Source organism: Lethenteron reissneri, chromosome 67 (genome assembly GCF_015708825.2).
Source record: "Lethenteron reissneri isolate LAM-NWPU_2019-01 chromosome 67, ASM1570882v1, whole genome shotgun sequence".
In the NCBI taxonomy this organism is placed as follows: Eukaryota; Metazoa; Chordata; class Hyperoartia; order Petromyzontiformes; family Petromyzontidae; genus Lethenteron; species Lethenteron reissneri.
This window is the reverse complement of record NC_083845.1, coordinates 9123068-9150852: the sequence shown is the minus strand read 5'-3', so window position 1 is coordinate 9150852 and position 27785 is coordinate 9123068. Positions and strand designations below refer to the sequence as shown.

The window sequence follows — 27785 nt, the reverse complement described above, 5'->3', positions numbered from 1 at the left end:
TGTGCGAGTGTGCAGGGGAGTGTTAGACGTGGCTAGCGGGTGTGTCAGTCACTGTAGTGAGTGAACGAGTGAGCGTGAACTGCTAGCGGCTGTATATGGATTCTGTCTTTGCACAGCATTATGGGACGCTACTAACATGACTGACGCTACATCATAAAATGAAAGCATTATTATCATTAACCGATTTCCTGAAAATGCTCCCAGGACGTGCGGTGAAACGTCGGACACGGCAAGGTGAACGGCACGCGGTAAGATCGGAGGCGGGAAACTTTCCGGCAACCGTGCGGGCGGTGTGGGTCCAGAGACATCCGAAAACTCGCCGCCAATTTGGCAAAAAATTAAATGAAATTAAATGATGCAACCGCGTAAATTCGTCATCGCCGCTTGGCGACGCTATCACAATCACGGAGCCTCGGTTTAGTATCATTACATTTTCTAGTAGTTTTTGTTTTTTACGCTGTCGCGTCAAGGCTTGCGATTAAAATCGGATAAAAAAAAACGAAAATAAAAACGAAAACGGGCGACACGGATTCGGCAAGCTGGCCGCAGAATCGTTCTGCGCGTGCGAGTGTTCGTCTGCGCGTGCGGTTGTTCGTACGCGCGTCCCATGCGTACGTACGTGCGCCGTGTATGTCCGCGCACGTGCGTTCGTACGCACGCGTGCGCCGTGTAAGTTTGCGCGTACGTGCGCTCGTGCGTCCGTCCGTGCGCGCGATGTGCACGTCCGTTGCGCGCGTCCGTTGCGAGCGAGAGACGCAATCAATTTCAAGGAAGTCAACTTCCCCGATCTTCTCGTTCGACATCTCGTCCCGGGAAGAATTCTCTTGCCGCTTGAAAGCAGCCGACCGGCCGTGGCTCCCACCCCCCCCCCCCAAGCCAACAATCGGGCGAAAGGAACGACGGGGGAGTGGAAACGTCGCTGCGCCTGGGATGACGAGGCGGGCGACTTCCTTCTGCTGCGACGAGGCTTCGCCGGCGGGTTTGGTCGGAGGCCGCGTGCCGTCGGCGGGAGTCGTGGGTGACCCTCAGCTGCAGGCTGCAGGCGACTGGGAAACCGCGTTCCGTTCCGTCACGAAGCTGTACTCGTACTGGAGCGGGAGAGCGAGGGAGGGAGGGAGCGAGGGACAACGCAGAGAGAGGGAGCGGTGGGATGCGGGGGAAGAGGTGAGATTGTATAAGGGAGATGTGGGTGGCACGGTGAGTGGGGGTGCCACAGTGGGGAGCGGTTTACCACCTCCCCCTGGTATACAGGAGGTCGTGGGTTCATTTCAGATCCTTTCTTGCTGCAACTCGTGAGCATCGCCAAACCGCGCTCGCCCTGAAGCCAACAACAGGGCGGCGTTTTTTTGCTTTTCAACAGCAGGTGGCATCGGTACATCACGAACGTGCTGGGCCAGGCAAGGCGTGTGTGGCCGCGCCATTCTCAGGGGTAAGTTTGTTTTGATTTCGGTGTAAAAAAAAAAATGCATGAAAGTGGTGGTGGGCGCTCGCCAACAGCACTTGCCCCAACAGTCTGTTAAGGCTACACGGGGGATCTTCGTCTTTGTATGGAGCATTGTGGGGAGCGGTGGTGTAGCGGTTAGCGCTACGAACCTGGTGACCCGAGTTCGATTCCCGCACCAGAGGCCAACGGCGGTGACGATTGTCTGAACCGGTCCTGGGCCTTCCCCTAGGTCGACTCAACCTTAAATGAGTACCTGGTGCGGTGTGTAAGATCATCAACGCTAGGGCGTGGTGCTGGCCACCCACCCCTCGTGTTTCGTTCCGCTCTGCATAGGTGCTCGCCAACAGCACTTTCCCCAACAGCCTGATCAGCCTATATGGGGGATCTTTGTCTTTTGAATGTCGAATTCGAATCAACGCTGCTGATATGACCTGCTCCCAGAAGGCTGTGCGGCTGTTGGGTTGCGTAGTTGATGTTCACACAAAAGAAATTGAAACAAAATATTTTTAATTACCACATTGTTTTTTTCTACGTCTATTTTAGAAACACTCACCGAGATTATTGAGATTATACTCTTTGGTTCTTTCGGTAAAGTCATGCTACCACAAGCCATTGCTTGTGGTAGCCAGGTCTAAAAAATAGTCATACTGGTAGGAACCTCCTGGTTACACCAGCCCACAGGGGATTCTTGTGTCCGTCTGTCGTGCAGAGAGGGGCTGGGTGGGGAGTAAACGTACTTCATTCTCGATGTCGATGATGGACTTTATGATGATGGACGATATGTCCATCCCGTGAGCCTGCGACACACACGCACACAAAGACAAAGATCCTCCGTGTAGCCCTAACAGACTGTAGGGGTAAGTGCTGTTAGCGAGCACCTATGAAGGCCAGCACGGCACACGAGGGGGTGGGTGGTCAGCACCACGCCAGATCCGCCTTTGTCTCCCCAGTGGCGATGTTTACACACCGCACCAGGTACTAACTTTGAGGCCGAGTCTACCTAGGGGAGGCCCAGATTATCTGAACCAGGACCGGTTCAGATAATCGTCACTGGTGTTTGCCGTGAGCGGGAATCGAACCAGAGTCCCCGGGTTCGTAGTGCAGCGCGCTAACTGCTACACTACCGCTCCCCACACGCACACACACACACACGCACACACACACGCGTGCGCACACACACACACACACGTACACACGCGTACACGCACACACGCGTACACGCACACACACACGCGTACACGCACACACACACACACACGCGTACACGCACGCGTACACGCACGCGTACACGCACGCGTACACGCACACGCGCGTACACACACGCACACGCACACACGTACACGCACACACACACACGCGTACACACGCGCGTACACACACGCGCGTACACACACGCACACACACACACGCGCGTACACACACGTACACACACACGTACACGCACACACACACGCGCACACACACACACACGCACACACACACGCGTACACACGCGCGTACGCACACACACACACGCGCGTGCACACACGCACGCACACACACACACACACACACGCGTACACACACACGCGTACACACACACGCGTACACGCACACACACAGCCGCGACGTGGATCCACTGCTGGATGAGAGTCTCTCCTCCGTGGTCAAGTCAGCCGTGATGGTCGCAACGCCGGTGGTGGTCGTGGTGGTCGTGGTAGACTGAGCGTTAGACTGAGTGTTAGACTGAGTGTTAGGCTGAGTGTTACGCTGAGCATGAGACTGAGCGTTAGACTGAGTGTTAGGCTGAGCGTTAGACTGAGCGTTAGACTGAGCGTTAGACTGAGAGTTAGACTGAGAGTTAGACTGAGCGTTAGACTGAGAGTTAGACTGAGAGTTAGACTGAGCGTTAGGCTGAGTGTTAGGCTGAGTGTTAGGCTGAGTGTTAGGCTGAGCGTTAGGCTGAGTGTTAGGCTGAGCGTTAGGCTGAGCGTTAGACTGAGTGTTAGACCGAGCATGAGACTGAGTGTTAGGCTGAGTGTTAGGCTGAGTGTTAGACTGAGTGTTAGGCTGAGCGTTAGGCTGAGTGTTAGGCTGAGCGTTAGACTGAGTGTTAGACCGAGCATGAGACTGAGTGTTAGGCTGAGTGTTAGGCTGAGTGTTACGCTGAGCATGAGACTGAGCGTTAGACTGAGCGTTAGACTGAGTGTTAGGCTGAGTGTTAGACCGAGCATGAGACTGAGTGTTAGGCTGAGCATGAGACTGAGTGTTAGACTGAGTGTTAGACCGAGCATGAGACTGAGTGTTAGACTGAGCGTTAGACTGAGCGTTAGACTGAGCGTTAGGCTGAGCGTTAGGCTGAGTGTTAGACCGAGCATGAGACCGAGTGTTAGGCTGAGCGAGCGAGGGGTTGGGATCCAAGCGAGGGGGGTACTCGTGCATCGACAACCGCTCACGTTTCTGGAGGCTGTGTCGTACTTCTCGCTCAGGACAAACGGGACCCCGTCTATCGCTGCGGGGAGACAGGCACGGACGCACGCGTCAGGGACTGCAGTTTCAAGACAGGCAGTTCGCTCGCTCAGAGGTCAGGTGGTCGCTGGGTTACAATACCGGTTCCAGCCACACACCCACCCACGGCTACACCGGGTTCTCACGTGCGGCCCGTAGACTCACACACAGAGACCTACAGACACACACAGAGACCCACAGACACACACAGAGACCCACAGACTCACACAGAGACCCACAGACTCACACAGAGACCCACAGACACACACAGAGACCCACAGACACACACAGAGACCCGTAGACTCGTGCACAGACACAGACTCACACGGAGACCCACTCACATCGAGACCCGTAGACTCACACAGAGACCCACAGACTCACACAGAGACCCACAGACTCACACAGAGACCCACAGACTCACACAGAGACCCACAGACACACACAGAGACCCGTAGACTCACACAGAGACCCATAGACTCACACACAGCCCCAATCACATCGAGACCCGTAGACACACACAGAGACCCACACACACACAGAGACCCGTAGACTCACGCAGAGGCCCACTCACATCGAGACCCACAGACACACACAGAGACCCGTAGACTTACGCACAGACCCACTCACATCGAGACCCATAGACTCACACAGAGACCCACAGACACACACAGAGACCCGTAGACTCGCGCAGAGGCCCACTCACATCGAGACCCACAGACACACACAGAGACCCGTAGACTTACGCACAGACCCACTCACATCGAGACCCGTAGACTCACACAGAGACCCACAGACACACACACAGACCCGTAGACTCGTACACAGACACACACACAGACCCGTAGACTTACACAGAGACCCACAGACACACACAAAGACCCGTAGACTCATGCACAGACCCACTCCCGGAGACTCACACAGAGACCCACAGACACACACAGAGACCCGTAGACTCACGCACAGACCCACTCACATCGAGACCCGTAGACTCACACAGAGACCCACAGACACACACAGAGACCCGTAGACTCACACAGAGACCCACGGACACACACAGAGACCCACAGACACACACAGAGACCCGTAGACTCATGCACAGACCCACTCACATAGACCCAAATAGAAACCCATAAGACTCACACAGAGATCCACTCAAATAAAGACACACAGACTCACAAACATATCCATATACTCGGACCTATAGAGGCTCACATAGATTGGGTTGTGATTAAACTGGGTTCCCAAGTGTGTTAGCTTATTGGGTCTCTTTGAGAGTCTACGGGTCTCTACGTTAATCAACGGTGGCCGGACTGACGTAGAGACCCCATCAACTCGCGTAGAGGCACATGGCTTCACATAGACGCCCCGTGGTTCGTGGTCTGAGACTGGTCAGCAAAAATTGCCCCCCAAAAAATGAAACGCATCATATTCCGTGCATGTGCATGCATAATGTACGTTTATTACCATATAAATAACCCAACCGGCAATGGATACCCATTCTCATTTATATGCATTCATGAATCCCATCCCCCCCCCCCACTTTGCTCAAGAAGGGATTCACAAGTGACGTCATCACATCTCTACCCCTTTCGTGACTGCAGGGATTCATCTTCTTGGTTCTTTCGGTAAAGTCACGTAGAAGGGAAATAATAAAATAATAAAACATCATAAAATACAATTCTCACGACGTTTCGGCCACAACGCAAGCAGCCGTCCTCAGGTGAAGAACAGGTCTGTCAGACGCTGTCTTTCCGACAGACCTGAGAATTGTATAATAAAATACAATTCTCACGACGTTTCGGCCACAACGCAAGCAGCCGTCCTCAGGTGAAGAACAGGGCTGTCGGAAAGACAGCCGTCCTAATCATTAGGACTGGAGGCGTGGGGCGTCCCGTTCACCGCCGAATCTCGTGAGCGTGCGGGCAGCCGGCCATTAACTCTACTCAGAGCGGCGTAGTGGCGGCAGCGCCGCTGGTCTTTAACCGACGTCGTTACTCGCCGCAGAGAACCGTAACGACACGGCGGCCGCCACCCTCTCTACGACAGCCGGCGCCAAAACGGTTTCAAAACGGTGCCCCCCCCACTCCCCTCCCGCGTGGTCTTGTTCTTCCGATTCTGTACCGATGACGCACGTACGGAAGCAGAAGAAAAACTGACGGCCTAAGCGTATGTACGCGAGCGTCATCCGAATGTGAAAGGGTTCATTGTGGGCCGAAATCCAGCGCCGAGAATTACAACTATCGAGGCGAGTATAAAGGCGCCTCTTCGATGCGCACGGGAGGGTAAGTCTGGCAAACCTTCGTGCGATCTTTAGCGTGAAAAAGGAGAGGCAGATTTGCCCGATAAAATTCGGCGCAAACAGCGTTCTGTGGCGACGGGGACGTAAATTACCGCGGTGGAATTCCCTCCCACCACCCCCACCACCTCCCCCACTCCGCCTCCCAAACTCAAATCACGGCACGGCGTTTCATTAACCTCCCCAGCAACAACAACAACCACATCATCAGCGGCGGCGGCGGCGACAATGCGGCAGCAACAATAATAATGCAGATAAATTTCAACGGCAGAGCGAGAAGGCAAGGAATTAAATCCTCAGCACATTAATGAATAGAATAATGAACAATACCGTCGCAAAACCTTTTCATCAATAATTCCAATTAGCGCGGCGAGGAAGCGATCTGGTTCGTGCGTGCGGCAAAATAAAAGAAATAAAAAAATGCGACGCGGGAGATAAAATTATACCGCGCGTGCCTTGTTTAACTTGCAAAGCACTCTGGGTATATTTTGTACACTCCCAAAGGGATTGTGGGAAGCGGAGGCTGCCTAATTAAGGGAAACGCCGCGCCACCCTTAATTGCGCCGCCGTCCGTTGGAGGCAAGCAGGAAGCAGTGCCGTGTGTGTCGTGCGTGTGTGTGTATCGTGCGTGTCGTACGTGTGTGTGTATCGTGCGTGTCGAGCGTGTGTGTGTGCCGTGCGTGTCGTGCGTGTGTGTGTATCGTGCGTGTCGAGCGTGTGTGTGTGTCGTGCGTGTCGTACGTGTGTGTGTGTCGTGCGTGTCGAGCGTGTGTGTGTATCGTGCGTGTCGTGCGTGTGTGTGTGTCGTGCGTGTCGTACGTGTGTGTGTATCGTGCGTGTGTGTGTATCGTGCGTGTCGTGCGTGTGTGTGTGTCGTGCGTGTCGAGCGTGTGTGTGTATCGTGCGTGTCGAGCGTGTGTGTGTATCGTGCGTGTCGAGCGTGTGTGTGTATCGTGCGTGTCGTACGTGTGTGTGTATCGTGCGTGTCGAGCGTGTGTGTGTATCGTGCGTGTCGTACGTGTGTGTGTATCGTGCGTGTCGAGCGTGTGTGTGTATCGTGCGTGTCGTACGTGTGTGTGTATCGTGCGTGTCGAGCGTGTGTGTGTATCGTGCGTGTCCGTACGTGTGTGTGTATCGTGCGTGTCGAGCGTGTGTGTGTATCGTGCGTGTCGAGCGTGTGTGTGTGTCGTGCGTGTCGAGCGTGTGTGTGTGTCGTGCGTGTCGTGCGTGTGTGTGTATCGTGCGTGTCGTACGTGTGTGTGTATCGTGCGTGTCGTACGTGTGTGTGTATCGTGCGTGTCGTACGTGTGTGTGTATCGTGCGTGTCGTACGTGTGTGTGTATCGTGCGTGTCGTACGTGTGTGTGTATCGTGCGTGTCGAGCGTGTGTGTGTATCGTGCGTGTCGTGCGTGTGTGTGTATCGTGCGTGTCGTACGTGTGTGTGTATCGTGCGTGTCGTACGTGTGTGTGTATCGTGCGTGTCGTACGTGTGTGTGTATCGTGCGTGTCGTACGTGTGTGTGTATCGTGCGTGTCGTACGTGTGTGTGTATCGTGCGTGTCGTACGTGTGTGTGTATCGTGCGTGTCGTACGTGTGTGTGTATCGTGCGTGTCGAGCGTGTGTGTGTATCGTGCGTGTCGTACGTGTGTGTGTATCGTGCGTGTCGAGCGTGTGTGGTGTATCGTGCGTGTCGTACGTGTGTGTGTATCGTGGCGTGTCGTACGTGTGTGTGTATCGTGCGTGTCGTACGTGTGTGTGTATCGTGCGTGTCGTACGTGTGTGTGTGTCGTGCGTGTCGTACGTGTGTGTGTATCGTGCGTGTCGAGCGTGTGTGTGTATCGTGCGTGTCGTACGTGTGTGTGTATCGTGCGTGTCGAGCGTGTGTGTGTGTGTCGTGCGTGTCGTACGTGTGTGTGTATCGTGCGTGTCGAGCGTGTGTGTGTATCGTGCGTGTCGTACGTGTGTGTGTATCGTGCGTGTCGAGCGTGTGTGTGTGTCGTGCGTGTCGTACGTGTGTGTGTGTCGTGCGTGTCGTACGTGTGTGTGTATCGTGCGTGTCGAGCGTGTGTGTGTATCGTGCGTGTCGTACGTGTGTGTGTATCGTGCGTGTCGAGCGTGTGTGTGTGTGTCCGTGCGTGTCGTACGTGTGTGTGTATCGTGCGTGTCGAGCGTGTGTGTGTAGCGTGCGTGTCGAGCGTGTGTGTGTATCGTGCGTGTCGAGCGTGTGTGTGTATCGTGCGTGTCGAGCGTGTGTGTGTATCGTGCGTGTCGAGCGTGTGTGTGTATCGTGCGTGTCGAGCGTGTGTGTGTATCGTGCGTGTCGTGCGTGTGTGTGTATCGTGCGTGTCGAGCGTGGGTGTGTATCGTGCGTGTCGTACGTGTGTGTGTATCGTGCGTGTCGAGCGTGTGTGTGTATCGTGCGTGTCGAGCGTGTGTGTGGGTCGTGCGTGTCGAGCGTGTGTGTGTATCGTGCGTGTCGTACGTGTGTGTGTATCGTGCGTGTCGAGCGTGTGTGTGTATCGTGCGTGTCGTACGTGTGGTGTGTATCGTGCGTGTCGTACGTGTGTGTGTATCGTGCGTGTCGTGCGTGTGTGTGTATCGTGCGTGTCGAGCGTGTGTGTGTATCGTGCGTGTCGTACGTGTGTGTGTATCGTGCGTGTCGTACGTGTGTGTGTGTCGTGCGTGTCGTACGTGTGTGTGTATCGTGCGTGTCGTGCGTGTGTGTGTATCGTGCGTGTCGAGGCGTGTGTGTGTATCGTGCGTGTCGTACGTGTGTGTGTATCGTGCGTGTCGTACGTGTGTGTGTATCGTGCGTGTCGTACGTGTGTGTGTATCGTGCGTGTCGAGCGTGTGTGTGTATCGTGCGTGTCGTACGTGTGTGTGTATCGTGCGTGTCGTACGTGTGTGTGTATCGTGCGTGTCGTACGTGTGTGTGTATCGTGCGTGTCGAGCGTGTGTGTGTATCGTGCGTGTCGAGCGTGTGTGTGTGTCGTGCGTGTCGAGCGTGTGTGTGTATCGTGCGTGTCGAGCGTGTGTGTGTGTCGTGCGTGTCGTACGTGTGTGTGTATCGTGCGTGTCGAGCGTGTGTGTGTGTCGTGCGTGTCGTACGTGTGTGTGTGTCGTGCGTGTCGTACGTGTGTGTGTATCGTGCGTGTCGAGCGTGTGTGTTGTATCGTGCGTGTCGTACGTGTGTGTGTATCGTGCGTGTCGTACTGGGTGTGTATCGTGCGTGTCGTACGTGTGTGTGTATCGTGCCGTGTCGAGCGTGTGTGTGTGTGTCGTGCGTGTCGTACGTGTGTGTGTATCGTGCGTGTCGAGCGTGTGTGTGTATCGTGCGTGTCGTACGTGTGTGTGTATCGTGCGTGTCGAGCGTGTGTGTGTGTCGTGCGTGTCGTACGTGTGTGTGTGTCGTGCGTGTCGTACGTGTGTGTGTATCGTGCGTGTCGAGCGTGTGTGTGTATCGTGCGTGTCGTACGTGTGTGTGTATCGTGCGTGTCGAGCGTGTGTGTGTGTGTCGTGCGTGTCGTACGTGTGTGTGTATCGTGCGTGTCGAGCGTGTGTGTGTAGCGTGCGTGTCGAGCGTGTGTGTGTATCGTGCGTGTCGAGCGTGTGTGTGTATCGTTGCGTGTCGGGCGTGTGTGTGTATCGTGCGTGTCGTACGTGTGTGTGTATCGTGCGTGTCGAGCGTGTGTGTGTGTCGTGCGTGTCGTACGTGTGTGTGTGTCGTGCGTGTCGAGCGTGTGTGTGTATCGTGCGTGTCGAGCGTGTGTGTGTATCGTGCGTGTCGTACGTGTGTGTGTATCGTGCGTGTCGAGCGTGTGTGTGTGTGTCGTGCGTGTCGTACGTGTGTGTGTATCGTGCGTGTCGAGCGTGTGTGTGTATCGTGCGTGTCGAGCGTGTGTGTGTATCGTGCGTGTCGAGCGTGTGTGTGTATCGTGCGTGTCGTACGTGTGTGTATCGTGCGTGTCGAGCGTGTGTGTGTGTCGTGCGTGTCGAGCGTGTGTGCCGTGCGCGTCTTGCAGTCGAAGGACACGTCGAGGAGGGACCACGTCTCACCCCGGTGGGCCCCACGCCGCCGACGGGGACGGGCGACGCCGTTAATTTGCGCCGTTTTATTTAAACCATTAACCCCTTTCCCCGCTCAACCCCCCCCCCCCTCCAGTTATCGAAATGTCTGCAAGTTGTAGGGTGTGGGGATCTCTCGGAACGCCGCGAGCGGTTCGCCCGTTAGTTTTTTTATTTAGAGGAGGCGGAGTAGCGCCGTTGTTTTTATTTAAAAAGACGTCGTATTCGCAGGAGGGAACCGCAATGCTGCGAAACCAAACTGTGGCAGACGCCCCTCCCGCACGGCCTTGATAGGAGCCTCGGTACCGATAAAGTTAATTTTATTTTATACACAAGAGGTTTTTTTTATTTTTTTTTATTTTTGTTGTTCTTGACGTACATTACGTCATCGAAACGGGGGAGGGTTAGGCACGAACAAACAAACTAATTTCGAGCACGTAAACGTTCCGTCCGACATGCTTTTACATTTTATTTTACTGGTAGGAACCTCCTGGTTACACCAGCCCACAGGGGATTATTGTGTCCGTCGAGCTGGGTGGGGAGGGTGGGGATGGTGAAGAGGGGAGGGTGGGGAGGGTGGGGAGAGGCTGGGTGGGGAGGGTGGGGAGGGGCTGGATGGGGAGGGGAGGGGCTGGGTGGGGAGGGGCTGGTCACCCCGTGGTGCCCTTATAAAACTCAACGTTTAACCTACTCACGCCGGCTTGTGCCCGCCCTCACAGTCGGGCATATTTGCGGAATACACCACGCCTTGGCCGTTGACCCTGGCCATTGACCGAGCAACCCAACGTTCCTACCAGCTCCCTCCGCAGCAGGAATGTGTTACTATTCATTCCACGCATTTGTTACGTTTTACAAGCGAGACCGAAAGCGTTGGTGCATTATCGTATGCGTTTGTATACTGGGGTGTACGTTGAACTTCCTTCGCACCGTACGTAGCCAATCGCCCTCATCGGAGGGGCGGGGGGTAGGACAACGAACCGCTCGTGCAAGAGAACGCATTAAACGCGTTCTCTGCAATTCCCACGTAGGTCTGTCTCGCTCTCTCGGCGAAGAAAAAAAATACGTGGCAGGACCGTGGCAATTACGCACGAGATGGTTTCTTATCGCGCGGGGAGCCCGGACCAGGGATCACGGCGGCTCATTATTTAATCCACATTAATTCGCAAAATGAGAGTGCGGAATAATGCGTTTGCATATCCCTCCCCCCCCCACACACAAACCCCACCAGCCCAACCCCCCCCCCCCCTCTCTCTCTCTCACCGGCCTTTCTCCAGAGGTCGTGATGGGTGTGGGGGGAGAGAGGGGTGGAAAAAAAAAAGTGCCAATCTGTGCTTTCAAGCCCACTCCCTTTCATCGCTTTGTTCCGAGATTTAATTAGCTTTCGAACGTTAACGTTCTCGCGTTTCGACGTGGGGGCTTTTATTCAGATTTTTTAATAATATACATTTTTGTAATTTTTGTAATTTTTTTCCCAGAGACCCCTACCGCGTTGAGCGAGGAATCGCGTGCCGCGATCAAGGCCAAGCGTCGACTGCGCACGTGCATGGCTCGGGTAAAAGCGAGTGTGGTTTTTGGGTTCAAAACGGAGAATGAATTTTACATATAAAACACACTTTGTACATATTCTTGGTTCTTTCGGTAAAGTCACGTAGAAGGGAAATAATAAAATAATAAAAATAAAACTTTATAAAAATCTCACGACGTTTCGGCCACAACGCAAGCAGCCATCCCTCAGATAAAGAAACAGGTGTGTCGGAAGGACAGTGCTCCAATTAACACTGCTAAGCTTGGCAGCGTATTTTAAGCTGGGTCGGAGAAGGAGAGAGTCACTGGTGAGTTACCGTTTGTCACTCATTTCGGGTAGGGTACGGGTACGGGTAGGGAACGGCTACCCGTACCCGGCCGGGTACGGGTACGGGTACCCGTACCCGGCCGGGTACGGGTACGGGTACCCGTTTGCGACCCTGGTGCGGCCGGGTACGACTACGGGTAGGCCGTGAGTCACTGATGAGTCACCATTTGTCACTCATTTCCCAACGTCTTGTCTCTTCTCACAATTCAAGTTCCTAGAATCAACCCACCCACGCCTGCAACATGGCTTCATCCCAGAGGTCGCAATCGGCTACCCGATACCCGTACCCTACCCGTACTCAGCCGGGTACGGGTAGCCGGGTATCGGGTAGGGTACGGGTACCCAATTGCGACCCTGGTGCGGCCGGGTACGGGTACGGGTAAGGAATCAAAACCCGTTTGCGACCTCTGCTCACTGCTCACCGGTTATGCCGTAGATGTTGTCCGCACCGTTGCGCTGAGTGTGCCCCATGGACAGGGGGAGACCCTTCTTGAAACTCGACGGCAGGGTCAGAGACTTTTGACTGCAGGCAATCAACGGAGCGGGGCGGGGGGAGGGTGGGGAGCACGGAATGAACGAATTAATGAAATCGCATCACGGCCCGGGCTTACGATCCGTAAAACTCGTGAATGGCATCTCTTACGAAAGACCCAAAGCGGAAGATCCCCCTCTGGGAGTTTGACTTTCAACGAGGCTGCCCACGGTCCACTCTAAAACGCACCCACTGCGCAAACCGTGGCGGCAGCAGTAGATGCGGGCGATGCCTGATGCACAAACGGAACATTTAAAACTCTCCAGCAGCAGTAGTGATGGTGCGACCGTGGTCATCCAGAACAGAGAGCGGAGTACAACAACGAGCGACGATGCAATGCCCGCAAACACGAAGGAGACATCACGGCAGCGATGATGACGACGATGATGACGATGATGATGATGATGATGATACGACTACTCCGCTGGCTCCTAACGTGGTTGTCTGGCTTGACCCACACGAATGCGAAACTGTTGGCTCTGCATCTGTGTCAGCAGTGGTACGAAAGAAGACTAAGAATTGCCAAAGAGGTCACCGACACCAACCTGAGGGCGAGCGAGCGAGCGCTTGGGTCGCGCAATTCCCCATTTCACGTGGCAGTAGCCGCGTTTCTGTCAAAGGTTCTACGTTTAAGCGATTAATTACAGCACACCAACCTCCGTACGCATACTGGGCGTCTGTGATACAGAGCTTCAGTGCTCATCGGATTCTTTCCTGCAGTTGAAATAAAGATTCCGATTCTGACTGTGCATGCATTACTGCGCCCCGAGTTCGATTCCCGCTCACGGCCAACACCAGTGACGATTATCTGAACCGGTCCTGGGCCCTCCCCTAGGTAGACTCGGCCTCAAATGAGTACCTGGTGCGGTGTGTGACCATTGCCGCTAGGAAGACAAAGACGCCCGGGCGTGGTGCTGGCCACCCACCCCCTCGTGCGCCGTGCCGGCCTTCTTAGGTGCTACTCGCTAACAGCACTTGCCCCTACAGTCTGTTAAGGCAATGCGGTGGATCTTTGTCTTTGTGCCGAGGCAGGCAGTACGTACTGTGACAAGCTGGGTCAGTACGTTCTGTGTCAGTCAGCGCTGTGTGTGTGTGTGCTCAGGCAGTACGTACTGTGACAAGCTGCTCAGTACGTACTGTGACAAGCTGGGTCAGTAAGTACTGTGTCAGTCAGCGCTGTGTGTGTGCTCAGGCAGGCAGTACGTACTGTGACAGTAAGCGCTGTGTGTGTGTGTGCTCAGGCAGGCAGTACGTACTGTGACAGTCAGCGTTGTGTGTATGTGCGCTCAGGCAGTACGTACTCTGACAAGCTGCTCAGTACGTACTGTGGCAGTCAGCGCTGTGTGTGTGTGTGCCGAGGCAGGCAGTACGTACTGTGGCAGTAAGCGCTGTGTGTGTGCGCTCAGGCAGTACGTACTGTGACAAGCTGCTCAGTACGTACTGTGGCAGGTTGGGGTGAGGTGTCGACTGCTGTTGGAGTGCCGCCGATGCCGTCGCCGCTGCGCCGTCGATCGTCGTCCCCATGGCCGCCTCCTTCCTCGCGGGAGCCGGGACGACCTTGGGAACCCGGCCCATGCGGTACCAGATCCGCATTCCGTTGGTCTCCCTGGGCAACGGAGGACGCGGGGTCATCGTCGTCAGCGTCAACGTTCAAATCGTTGTCATCGTCACGATTATCATGACCGCCATCATCATCATCATCACGTAAATGAAACTAAACTATTGTTTATTTTAGCAGGTAAGGCTCCACTGCAGAAGCGACGTGGCCATCACCAATGATAGCTCAACGAAGTGACTTGTCACGTCTGATGATGGCGACGATGATGACGGTTTGGATGACGGTTTGGATGACGGTTTGGATGACGCTTTGGATGACGCTTTGGATGACGCTTTGGATGACGGTTTGGATGACGGTTTGGATGACGCTTTGGATGACGCTTTGGATGACGCTTTGGATGACGGTTTGGATGACGGTTTGGATGATGACGGTTTGGATGATGACGGTCGGGATGGCGGTTTGGATGACGACGGTTTGGATGACGACGGTTTGGATGACGACGGTTTGGATGATGACGGTTTGGATGATGACGGTTTGGATGATGACGGTTTGGATGACGACGGTTTGGATGACGACGGTTTGGATGACAATGGTTTGGATGATGGCGACGATGATGGCGCCACTCACCCGATGAAGGTGTACTGTGACGGGATCTGCTTGGGCTTGCCGCTAACGATGATGTCCGTGATGGCCGCCTCCGTGGACTCGCGAGGGATGAGCTGGACGCACAGTCGCTTCTTCTTCAGCGCCGGCTCATCTGTCGCACAAAGACAAAGGTCCCTCGGCCGTGTAGCCTTTAACAGACCCTAGGAGCAAGTGCTGCTAGCGAGTAGCGAGCGCCTATGAAGGCCGGCACGGCGGACGAGGGGGTGGGAGGCCGGCACCACGCCAGGTCGCCTTTGTCTCACTACTACACACTACACTATACACTACACCACACCACACACCACACACCACACACTACACCACACACCACCACACACACGACACACACTACACCACACCACACACCACACCACACACACGACAAACACTACACACTATACCACACCACACACCACACCACACACTACACCACACACACTACCCCACACACGACACACACTACACACTATATCACACACTACACCACACCACACACTACACCACACCACACACACTACCCCACACAACACCACACACACCACACCAGGAGGCCCCAACCCCCGGGTCGCGGACCGGTACCGATCAAAGGCGGCCGGGCGTGGTGCTGGCCACCCAGCCCATCATGTGCCGTGCTGCCCTTCATTGAGGCGCTCGCTAACAGCACTTGCCCCAACAGTCTGTTAAGGCTATAAGGAGGATCTTTACATTAACCACAAAAACTTGTGGTGAACATGCAAAAAAAAACATCCTCCGATATCATTATATGCATTGTCTTTGAAACTGCAGACACGATTCCTTGCAAAAGGTTTTAGTTGTTTTAACATCTTAACACCCGTGTTATTGCGGTAAAACCTATTTTTATATCTTGATAATGGCAAGGGGGGTCCCATGATCCACACACGATGGGTATAAACCTTACCGTGCGTTCCATAAACACGCGGCCTGTGTACATATCAACCTGTTCCGTGGATGTTTCGGATCACATTCGGTTTGTTTGCTAAACAACATTCTGTTGTCAAACGTACTAGCAACGTGCCCTTCTTCAACTACGCGTCTTTTTTTCCTCCCATTAAACAGCTGCCGTTGCGAGCTTGCTATCAAAACATCTAATTCACGATCTGAAAGAGATACAGTGATCCCTCGCCACTTCGCGGTTAAAGTTTCGCGGCCTCAGTGCATTGCGGATTTTTCAAACTGATTTAAAGGCCTCATTATACCTGTGCAGTAACACCATCATCATCATCATTCATCATCAGATTCATCGAACTGCACAGGTCTGTCATCGTCGTCATTGTCATCGTCATTGTCATCGTCGTCGTCATTACTGGTGAGTGTAGAACACCATAATACGTATCGTATGAGAGAGAGAGAGAGAATGAATGTATAATATTAAGGTTTTATAATTAAATAGATTTAAGTAAAATATATATATAAAGTATAAATATACATATTTTAAACATTCTGGTACCCACACACACATATACGGAAATTCCTAGGGGACCAATCCTACTTCGCGGATTTTCACCTATCGCGAGGGGTTCCGGTCCCCATTAACCGCGATAAACGAGGGATCACTGTAGATTTGTTTTTTTTTAAACTCTCCGCGAAGAATTGACACAGCCAATTAGTAAGGTTTGTCACGTGATGTGCCTACCCGTTACTAGTGTAGCACACACTTGTGAGTTGGAGAGTAGATCCACAACATTTACAACATTTACAATTTGAGTACGACTAGCGACAGACAGATTTGTGGTTTAACGACACATTTATTTTTAAGCGATCTAACCGAAAAATGGATATTGGTCGCGAAAGCTTACGTGTTAAACTACATTTTAATATTTCGATTTAAAGCTTTCGTGACTGCAGGGATTCATATTCTTGGGTATTTGGGTAAAGTCACCAAGGTGAAAATAAAAACTAAATCACGACGTTTCGGAGGCAACACAAGCCTCCGTCATCAGGTGGAACACAACCCCAGCAACATTTTTTTTACCGTAGTAGTTAATTTTATTTTCACCTACGTGACTTTACCGAAAGAACCAAAGAGTGTGGTGATCATTGCATTCAGGAAAACTTCACATCTAGAAGAAGATCACCTTCTTGGTTCTTTCCGTAAAGTCACGTAGAAGGGAAGTAATAAAATAATAAAAATAAAACATAATAAAACAATTCTCACGACGTTTCGGCCACAACGCAAGCAGCCGTCCTCAGGTGAAAACCAGGTCTGTCGAGGCGACAGCGTCTCTAATTCAGACGTCTCTAATTCAGACGCTGTCGCCTCGACAGACCTGGTTTTCACCCGAGGACGGCTGCTTGCGTTGTGGCCGAAACGTCGTGAGAATTATTTTATTATGTTTCATTTTTATCATTTTATTATTCCCTTCTACGTGACTTTACCGAAAGAACCAAGAAGATGAATCCCTGCAGTCACGAAAGCTTTAAATCGGAAGAAAATCACCGTTTAGCGATCTGCCAAACGTGGGTGGAACCGATGTCTCGTGCACACGACGGCTTCGCTCACTCACTTGTATCCAGCGTCTCGGACAAGGCAAAGAATCCTTGGGGCAGCGTCTCCTTCTCTCCGAGGAGCTTCAGATCGGCCAGCACGTTACTTGGGTAACCCTGACGACGACGACGACGACGAAATTAAAGGTGCACACAAAGATAAAGATCCCCCGTATAGCCTTGACAGACTGTAGGGGCAAGTGCTGTTAGCGAGTAGCACCTATGAAGGCCGGCACGGTACACGGACGAGTGGGTGTGTGGCCAGCACCACGCCCGACCGCCTTTGTCTCCCCAGTGGCGATGTGTACACACCGCACCAGGTACTCATTTAAGGCTGAGTCGACCTAGGGGAGGCCCAGGATCGGTTCAAATAATCGCACACTGGTGTTAGCCGTGAGCGGCTATAGCGCAGCGCGCTAACCGCTGCACTACCGCTCCCCATAAGGTGCACACAGACACGCACTCAGACACACACACACACACACAGACACACACGTACGTGGACTCAGAGGTGGATCGGGTGGCACGCTACGGACAAAAACGCGAAAGAACGAAATCGAGAAAGAAAAAAACCTCACAAGCCCGGTGGATAGAGGGCGCGTGGGACGGGGTTTGGTAAGCGGCGTTCGCCAAACAATAAGCGGGAACACCGGTGGGTAGCAGCAAGAAGAGTTGACGCGATCGCCATCGCAAGAGGCCGCACGTTTTTTGCGCCAACGGTCCTCCGCTGACTGCGCGTGATGAACGAATGAGTTCACACGCACGTACGCCAGAGGTCGCAAACGGGTTTTGATTCCTTACCCGTACCCGGCCGCACCAGGGTCGCAAACGGGTACCCGTACCCTACCCGTACCCTACCCGAAATGAGTGACAAACGGTTACTCACCAGTGACTCACGGCCTACCCGTACCCGTACCCGGCTGCACCAGGGTCGCAAACGGCTACCCGTACCCAGCCGGGTACGGGTAGCCGGGTATCGGGTAAGGTACGGGTATCGGGTACCCGGTTGCGACCTCTGGCGTACGCATGCACGCTACCGTAATTAGCGTCATCATCACCACCATCATTGTCATCACCACCACCATGTTACGTAAGACGGATGAAATCGGCAGTGCCACCTAAAATGGACAAATTCTACTGTTAATGTTAATCATGGATTCACTCCTTTGGAACCTCCTTTTGCCAGTAGCAAAATATGATAATTGGTTTTTACCCTTTTATCTGGCAACAAAACTTACACCTTTTTTACGAGGAGTCATGTTTGCATTGACCACAATACCTGCGGTCGGAATGCATGTGAAACTAGGCTCTAAGAAAAGCTGTCTCGGGTGTAGACCAATCAATTTCAAGGACACTGCATACATTATCAGAGTTTTGTTTTTTGTTTGTATTCCGACCGCATGTATTGTGGTCAATGCAAACATGACTCCTTGTAAAAAAAGGTGTCAGTTTTGTCGCCAGATAAAAGGGTGAAAAACCAATTATCAATGTATTCACTCTCAAGAGAGAGAGAATGACTCCGAGAGGTAGGTATGTATGTTGAGCTTCTTTCGCACCGTACCTAAGCAAAACGGGCTAATCGGGCATGCATGGACTAAGGAACGCACAATTATGTTTAAAAATAATGAAGTTGCATGGTAATTTCGCTAATCAACTGCTGGAATGGTAAACTACGTCCACAGCCACATTTTGTGCCATTGTCTTTTTTATGGTGTGTGTGCTGTCATCAGTGGTGACTGGGCCTCTGTGCGAGTCTACGGGCCTCTGTGCGAGTCTACGGGCCTCTGTGCGAGTCTACGGGCCTCTGTGCGAGTCTACGGGCCTCTGTGCGAGTCTACGGGCCTCTGTGCGAGTCTACGGGTCTCTGTGCGAGTCTACGGGTCTCTGTGCGAGTCTACGGGTCTCTGTGCGAGTCTACGGGTCTCTGTGCGAGTCTACGGGTCTCTGTGCGAGTCTACGGGTCTCTGTGCGAGTCTACGGGTCCTCTGTGCGAGTCTACGGGTCTCTGTGCGAGTCTACGGGTCTCTGTGCGAGTCTACGGGTCTCTGTGCGAGTCTACGGGTCTCTGTGCGAGTCTACGGGTCTCTGTGCGAGTCTACGGGTCTCTGTGCGAGTCTACGGGTCTCTGTGCGAGTCTACGGGTCTCCGTGCGAGTCTACGGGTCTCCGTGCGAGTCTACGGGTCTCCGTGCGAGTCTACGGGTCTCCGTGCGTCTACGGTTCTCCGTGCGAGTAAGTCATTGGTGACTGGCTGACTCCAGGATTCGAACCACGGTGGCTAGGAGATGTTAACTACCTCGCCTGGTATACATGAGGTCGTGGGTTCGATCTCGACCCTGATGCCTGCTGCTGTGTATTTGGAGTTTGAATGTTCTCCCCGTGGTCCCGTAGATCTTTCTCCGGGTCCTCCGGTTTTCTCCTCCACATTTAGAATAAACGTCGCGAGTTCATCGGAATATTTGGCTGCTGCTCTACATTTCCACGATGCCGATGATAAGCCCCCCCCCCACTTCGTTGAGCCATCATTCGCGATATAGCCGTGTCGGTTAGCGGGGCCCTATCCGATAAAATAAAAAAATAGTTAAAAATCTTTATCTTCTTGGTTCTTTCGGTCAAGCCACGTAGAAGGGAAGTAATAAAATAATAAAAATAAAACATAATAAAACAATTCTCACGACGTTTCGGCTACAACGCAAGCAGCTGTCTTCAGGTGAAGAATGAGACACTGCCAAGCTAGGAGCTTATATATAAGCTGGGTTGGAGGTGGAAGAGCGCCTTGAAACCCCCCCGCCCACCTCCTACGCATTTCCCATGAATATGCTAAATTCCTCTTCATATGCACATTCTTTTGTTAAGGCGCTCTTCTTCTTCCACCTCCAACCCAGCTTATATATAAGCTCCAAGCTTGGCAGTGTCTCATTCTTCACCTGAAGACGGCTGCTTGCGTTGTAGCCGAAACGTCGTGAGAATTGTTTTATTATGTTTTATTTTTATAATTTTATTACTTCCCTTCTACGTGATGACTTTACCGAAAAAACCAAGAAGATGAATCTTTACTTCGTTATTTAGAAACCCAGGATTTCAGCGGCACGGCCTCAGCGACTCCAGACCTCCGATACGCCCGGCCACCTCGGGGTTGGGCCTCTTGTACGCCATTACGAGGTTCTGGCGATTGAAGGGAAGCCGTTGTTCTCAGGGTCAGGAGGAGGGGGGGGGAGGGAGGCAAGCCTCATCCCGACGCTGACACCAGAGGTCTCAGATTCTCACCGTGACGTCACGCATGCGTGAGGACGACCGAACACGAGCGGAGGTGCACAGCCAAGATGAACGCCTCGGGGTGACGACAAGTCGATCATTTTTTGTACTTTCACACACGCAGGCCTTTTCACGGCCCAAAATTACGGTTTGTAATTTGCGTTGCTTTCCGGGTTAATTCGGCGTGTGAATAAATGCGTTGCTGTAAATCCCTCCGGCACGGCCAATTAATAAAGGAGGTGTCACGTGAAAAACTAAAGTATTTAAACACATTTTTTTTATATGACCAGGTCACAGGCCCGCTATCACGAATGATAGCTCAACGAAGTGGCTGATAATCGTCACGTGGAAATTTGTAGCGGCCCAACACTCTGGACGAGTGATGTTGATCCTAAATGCGGAGAAAAATCCACACGACCCCGGGGAGAGAGAGAGAGACACGCAAACTCCAAATAAACAGATGTTAGTGTTGGAATCAAACCCACGACCTCCTGTGTACCAGGCGAGGTAGTGTGTGGGTTTCCTCCCACCTCTTCTTCCGTGATGTGGCATGGAAGAGTAGGCCAAATGCCCTCCACAGGGAGCTCTCACCTTGAGCTCCCCCTCGACTGGCGGAGGCCTCTTCTGCCAGCGGTGGTGCGAGTAAGAAATTGCAGGGGCTGTGCCTTTGTCTTTAAATGTTTATAATTTTTTTAAAATTCTTATATTTTTATTTTCTTATTATTTTTACTTCACGACCGATGAAGGCGGTCGCGGCTGTGACGCGTCTCCGATTTCTGGTCTCTTCTCCCGCAAGATTATTTATTGAAAGCGCCCGAAACATTATCCTGCTCAGAGACACCAAGTCCACGCTTTTGAAACGGCCAATTGTTTCTGCAGTGACGCCCTTCACTCACTCACACGCCACACACACGCACACGCGGTTGTCCGACACAGGGTGTGATTATAGAGCACCATCCGTATGCGTGTTGTGTGCGTGTGTGAACACACACGGGGGGGGGAGTGGTGGTGCAGCGGTTAGCGCGCTGCGCTACGAACCCGGCGGCCCGAGTTCGATTCCCGTTCATGGCGAATACCACCGATGACAATTACCTGAACCGGTTCTGGGCCTCCCCTAGGTCGACTCGGACTCAAATGAGTACATGGCGTGGTGTGTAAACCTCACCGCTGGGGAGACAGTCGGCCGGGCGTGGCGCTGGCCACCCACCCCCTCGTGTGCCGTTGCCGGCCTTAACAGGTGCTCGCTAACAGCACTTGCCCCAACAGTCTGTTACAGGCTATGGCGGGGGAGGTTGTTGTCTTTGCGTGCGAGTGCTCACATTGTTGTGAGGGCGGAGGCGCGTGTAGCACAGGTAACGGCTCGTCTTTGCCCGGAACAGTCCGTCCTTCCACAGATCCGCATCAGAGCCTTCCATCGTGCGAGCGATCTAAGCACAAGGCGGGAGGGTAAAAATCACACGCGCGCACAACGCAATGGACAGACACGTTAACACGTGTGTGTGTGTGTGACAAATACATCGTCCCCGATGCACGGCATACACAGGGCTCAATTTCAAATCTGCAAATGACGACCAAGCTCATCGCAATAGAAAAATGAGTGCAGGCTGGACAACGGAAAACGATTTAACAACGCACAGAGATAAGGACGATGGCTTTTTTTTTACATGCTACGCTCATCTGCGCGTTCTTCAATCTACCTGCACAAACATCTTTGTCTCCCTCCCCGTGTCGACATTGACACCACATCGCGCCAAGGGATTCATTTATTAATGTGGAGTCTACCTCGGGGAGAGCCCAGGATCGGTTCGGATATTGGCCGTGAGCGGCGATCGAACGCGGGTCAGCGGGTTCGTAGCAGAGGTCGCAAACGGGTTTTGATTCCTTACCCGTACCCGTACCCGGCCGCACCAGGGTCGCAAACGGGTACCCGTACACGTACCCGATACCCGGCTACCCGTACCCGGGATACAGTAATTTTGCTGTGACGGTTCCACGTGAAGACGGAGGCTTGTGTTGCCTCCGAAACGTCGTGATTTAATTGAGATGTTTTTCTTTTTAAACTAGGTTACATTTAAATTTCGATTTAAAGCTTTCGTGACTGCAGGGATTCGTCTTCTTGGTTCTTTCGGTAAAGTCATCACGTAGAAGGGAAATAATAAAGTAATAAAAATAAAACAAAATAAAATAATTCTCACGACGTTTCGGCCACAACGCAAGCAGCCGTCCCTCGGGTGAAGAACAGCTCTGTCGGGAAGACAGCGTCTGAATGGGCACCACCACGCTAGGTTACATTTGTCCCGCGCGTGTCGAGTGACGAACAAATCACTTCAACAAACAAAAAAAGTGATCAAAATTAATTACCTTCAAAAGTGTCGATCCAGCTCGTACTGGGATCGTTTTCGACTGGCGAGATAATTTTTGTTCCTTTCAAATTTGTACAACGCGCGACATGAAATCAGCCCGCCAAGCCCGCCCGCCCGCACGCCCCGGCATTTGGAGCGTAACAACCAGCGCGTGGCCCAGTCTTTAAATAAAATTAACCCGTAAAAACAAAGTTTTTCATTATAAATCCTTTATATGCGTGGCGGCTAGAGTCCTCTCGTCCTCTGGCTTGAGATGGCTGCCACCTATGGGTCAGATGATTGTGTGCCAGCATTAACCAATTGGTAAATAAATATAAAAAAAATTTTCCCTAAACAGTGTAAAATTTTTGAAAATTTTTTTTCATGAAAATTCATTGTCACGCACAACGAGACTGTGTGCAAAATGTCAGCTCGATTGGATCACGGGAAGTGGGTTAAAAAACGACCGAAAGATTTGCACGGTCGTAAGCAAGCAAGCAAGCGAACTTAATATAAAGGATTTAAAAAATAAACAATCGCTTTTAGTTCTGAACGGACAACGACGCTGGTCTCATTTTCACCTCGTTCCGTTGAGTGTTTAATGGAATCAGCAGGAGCCAACCCACAGACGCCTTTCTTCCGTTCCGATGGGCCGCCCGTAACAACGAACGATAACACCATTGGAACCTCATTTGCCAGTAAAAAATATGATAATTGTTTTTTTACCCTTCCATCTGGCAACAAAACTAACACCTTTTTTACAAGGAGTCATGTTTGCATTGACCACAATACCTGCAGTCATAATGCAAACAAAAAACATAACTCTGATAATGTGCACTGTCCTTGAAGTTGATTGGTCCACACCCGAGACTAGCTTTCCTTAGAGCCTAGTCTCACATGGTGTTGGATCAGATGACGCCAAAAGGCGCACAACTCAAAGACAATGCACCATCAGAGTATGAGAGCTCGGGGTAAGCATTTACACCATTGGAACCTCATTTGCCAGTAAAAAATATGATAATTGGTTTTTTATCCTTCTATCTGGCAACAAAACTGACACCTTTTTTACAAGGAGTCATGTTTGTCAGTAAAAAACAATTATCAACGAACGATAATTAGTACAAGTTAATCTTTTTTTTGCGCTTTCGCACGCGACCCGATATCGCGGTCCGTAATTTGCGTTTCTTTTCGGTGAGTTTATGCCGCGTAAACAAACGCCTGTTGTGAACCCCTCCCTCCCTGCCACCCCGATAAAGCCCAATTAATAAAGGTGTCACGCGAATTGGACGTGCAAAATGAATCGCTGCTTCAGCGGCAACCCCCACCGGTGCCCGTTTATATCTGCGGGACCCTTTCTGTCGGTATCCAGATGATGAAAGAAAACAAAAACTGAAAATTAGGCTTCATTACGCCTTTCCGGCAAGGAATACGGAAGGTGTTAAGATGTTCAAACTCCAAATAAACACCCACTGCACGTTTGGCACCTCCGATTAGCACGCTCAGAAAGAGGTTCAACATACATACGTACATAGCAAGGCATCGGAGTCTGCGCTAACCACACGGCATGCCTGTTGTAAAGGATGCAAAACAAGCGTGCGCTTTGATAACACTGGTCAACACACTTTTTCTGGCATAAGGTATTCCAACGGTTTTAATGTAATTTTGGGGTGCCGATTCCAAATCTGGCATCAGTTTTTGTCTATCACATCAGGTTTTTGAGATATCAAATATTGCATTTTAAAAAAAAACTGCGGAAGAAAAATATTAAATAAATGTGGATATCTACATAAAATGATATTATAAACGCACTATCCTAAAAATACAGCACCGTATTTTAACACTAAAGCAGTCACTGACTCGCAACAACTTGCAATCATAAGTGACAGAGTTAACTTCGGGTAAAATCAATGAAAATGGGGTATGCCGATAGCATAATAAGTATAACCCGTAAAAACAAAGTTTTTCACTCTAAATCCTTTATATGCATGGCGGCTAGAGTCCTCTCGTCCTCTGGCTTGAGATGGCTGCCACCTATGGGTCAGATGATTGCCTGCCACCATTAAGCAATTGGTAAATAAATATAAAAAAAAATCCTACAAAGTGTAAACATTTGGAGACACCACGGTCGTAAGTGCGCAAGCAAGCAAGCGAACTTAATATAAAGGATTTAAAAATGAGATGTGATAGAGCAAATCTGAGATCAGATTTGGAATCAGCACCCTGAAATGTGTCAAACAGCTGCAAAAGTCCAGGACAGAAAAAAAATGTTTTGTTTTTGTTGACCAGTGTAATCATTGTCCCTGAAAATGATTGGCCTAAACCAGAGTCACATGCCCATTCATGTGATTGTCTCACCGTGTTAGGTAAGAGAACGCCAAAGGGCGAAAAGCGTCAAGGCAAAGCAAATATCAAACAATCAGAGCTTGGGTTGAGCTATTACGTACCGTGCAAAAGAAGTTCAATACACACATAAATACGTACACAGAGATACATAGAGAACAATTGAGATACACAGTTATAACTGTGTAAGAAACATATTTTGCTACTGGCAAAGGAGGTTCCAATGGTGTAAATGCTTACCCCGAGCTCTCATACTCTGATGGTGCATTGACTTTGAGTTGTGCCCCTTTTTCGCGTCATCTGGTCCAACACCATGTAAGACTAGGCTTTGAGGAAAGCTGTCTCGGGTGTGGATTCAATCAACTTCAAGGACAGTGCATACATTATCAGAGTTGTGTTTTTGTTTGCATTCTGACCGCAGGTATTGTGGTCTATGCAAACATGACTCCTTGTAAAAAAGGTATCAGTTTAGTTGCCAGATAAAAGGGGTAAAACATTAATTATCACAGTTATAACTGTTCAACCTGGGCTATCTCATGCCTTTGACACTTCACATGGCCTAAAAGCGCACCTAACCTGGCACAAGCCCCGATTCGGCCTCAAATGAGTACCCCGTGCAGTATTTAAACATCGCCACTGGGGAGACAAAGGCGGCCGGGCGTGGTGCTGGCCACCCACCGCCTCCCGTACCGTGCCAGGCCTTCATAGGTGCTCGCTAACAGCACTTGCCCCAAGTCTATTTAGGTTATAAGGGGGATCATTGTATTTGTTGTCTTGGTAAATATGAGTGTGTGTGTGGGTGAGTGATTCTATTTATGTGTAGCTGCACATATACAGTATAAGTATATCGGTTTCCAAGCGTGTGTGTGTTGTGTAAGAATGTGTGTACGCGTGTGCGTGTGGGGAGCGGTAGTGCGGGGAGCGGTAGTGTAGTGGTTAGCGCGACCCTGGGAGTTCGATTCCCGCTCACGGCCAACGCCAGTGACTGTTATCTGAACCGGTCCTATGCCTCCCCTAAGTCGACTCAGCCTCAAACGAGTACGATGTGTGAACATCACCACGAGGGAGACAAAGGCGGCCGGGCGTGGTGCTGGCCACCCACCCCCTCTCGCGTGCCGTGCCGGCCTTCATAGGTGCTCGCTAACAGCACTTGCCCCAAACGCCGATCGAGGCTACACGGGGGATCTTTGTGAACACGTGTTTATTGAACAAACTCCCCCGACTGGGTGTGGTGAAAACGCTCTCGGCTAATGTGACTGGAACAGGCGCAGACTTGTTCTTTAGTGCGGTACAAAACCCGCAGGCGGTGGTGGTGGCGGTGGTGGCATCGGCACAATCGTCTATAGTCTACGCACTGGCTCCTCCGTTCACTACGCTGCTCAACGATCGGCCCGTGGAGAGATGTTGACTACCTCGCCTGGTGTACAGGAGGTCGTGGGTTCGATCCCGACCCTGACGCCTGCTGCTGTATATTTGGAGTTTGCGTGTCTCTCTCTCTCATCATCATCACGGTGGCTAGGAGATGTTGACTACCTCGCCTGGTGTACAGGAGGTCGTGAGTTCCATCCCGACCCTGACGCCTGCTGCTGTATATTTGGAGTTTGTGTGTCTCTCTCTCTCGTCATCATCATCACGGTGGCTATGAGATGTTGACTACCTCGCCTGGTATACAGGAGGTCGTGGGTTCGATCCCGACCCTGACGCCTGCTGCTGTATATTTGGAGTTTGCGTGTCTCTCTCTCTCTCATCATCATCACGGTGGCTAGGAGATGTTAACTACCTCGCCTGGTGTACAGGAGGTCGTGGGTTCGATCCCGACCCTGACGCCTGCTGCTGTATAATGCATGTTCTTCCCGTGATCGTGTTAATTTTTGTCAAGGGTGTTCTGGTTCAATCAACGTGCGTTCAGAGTATTTAAAGCATTTGGCTACTGCGATGGTGATAAACCACTTCGTTGAGCTTTCGTTTGTGATGGACGCGTCGCTTCTGAAACAATAAGCTAATAGCTCGGTCGGCTTCACCTCGTCAAATGAAAGAGTTTAGTTGTATTTGCATATATATTTTAATCGATTTTATTGACATTTCTTGTACTTTCTGCATTCCAATCGTGTTTGTTTGTGTACTGTTTGCTGTTATAACGTTCTGACCCCGTGCCCCTACTGGAAACAAAGAGCTTCATAAAAAATGAAAACATTAAACAATTCTCATGACGTTTCGGCCACAACGCAAGCAGCCGTCCTCAGGTGAAGACCAGGTCTGTCGGGAGACAGCGTCTGAATTTATTATTTTATTACTTCCCTTATACGTGACTTTACCTAAAGAACCAAGAAGAGAAATCCTTGCAGTCACGAAAGCTTTAAATCGAAAGAGCTTTTATTTCATCGGATTCACCCTGCAGAATAAATACAATATTCTAATTCCGATTCACCTTGCAGGCCAAGACGATTACGCCATCACTTGTGACG

The 27785-nt window shown here is 51.5% G+C and overlaps 1 protein-coding gene across 1 annotated transcript in view; it reads right to left on the bottom strand.

Moving 5' to 3' along the window:
• Window positions 1–881: 881 nt before the first annotated feature.
• Window positions 882–27785, bottom strand: part of LOC133360142 (multivesicular body subunit 12B-like) — a 30263-nt gene continuing 3359 nt past the window's right edge. The window contains exons 2-9 of the mRNA XM_061578728.1: window positions 21958–22065; window positions 17405–17501; window positions 14862–14991; window positions 14118–14282; window positions 12567–12667; window positions 3880–3935; window positions 2182–2241; window positions 882–1088 (exon numbers count right to left, since the gene is read on the bottom strand). Coding sequence (XP_061434712.1) covers window positions 1026–1088; window positions 2182–2241; window positions 3880–3935; window positions 12567–12667; window positions 14118–14282; window positions 14862–14991; window positions 17405–17501; window positions 21958–22065 — 780 coding nt within the window. The 3' untranslated portion in view covers window positions 882–1025. The remainder of the gene's footprint in view (window positions 1089–2181; window positions 2242–3879; window positions 3936–12566; window positions 12668–14117; window positions 14283–14861; window positions 14992–17404; window positions 17502–21957; window positions 22066–27785) is intronic.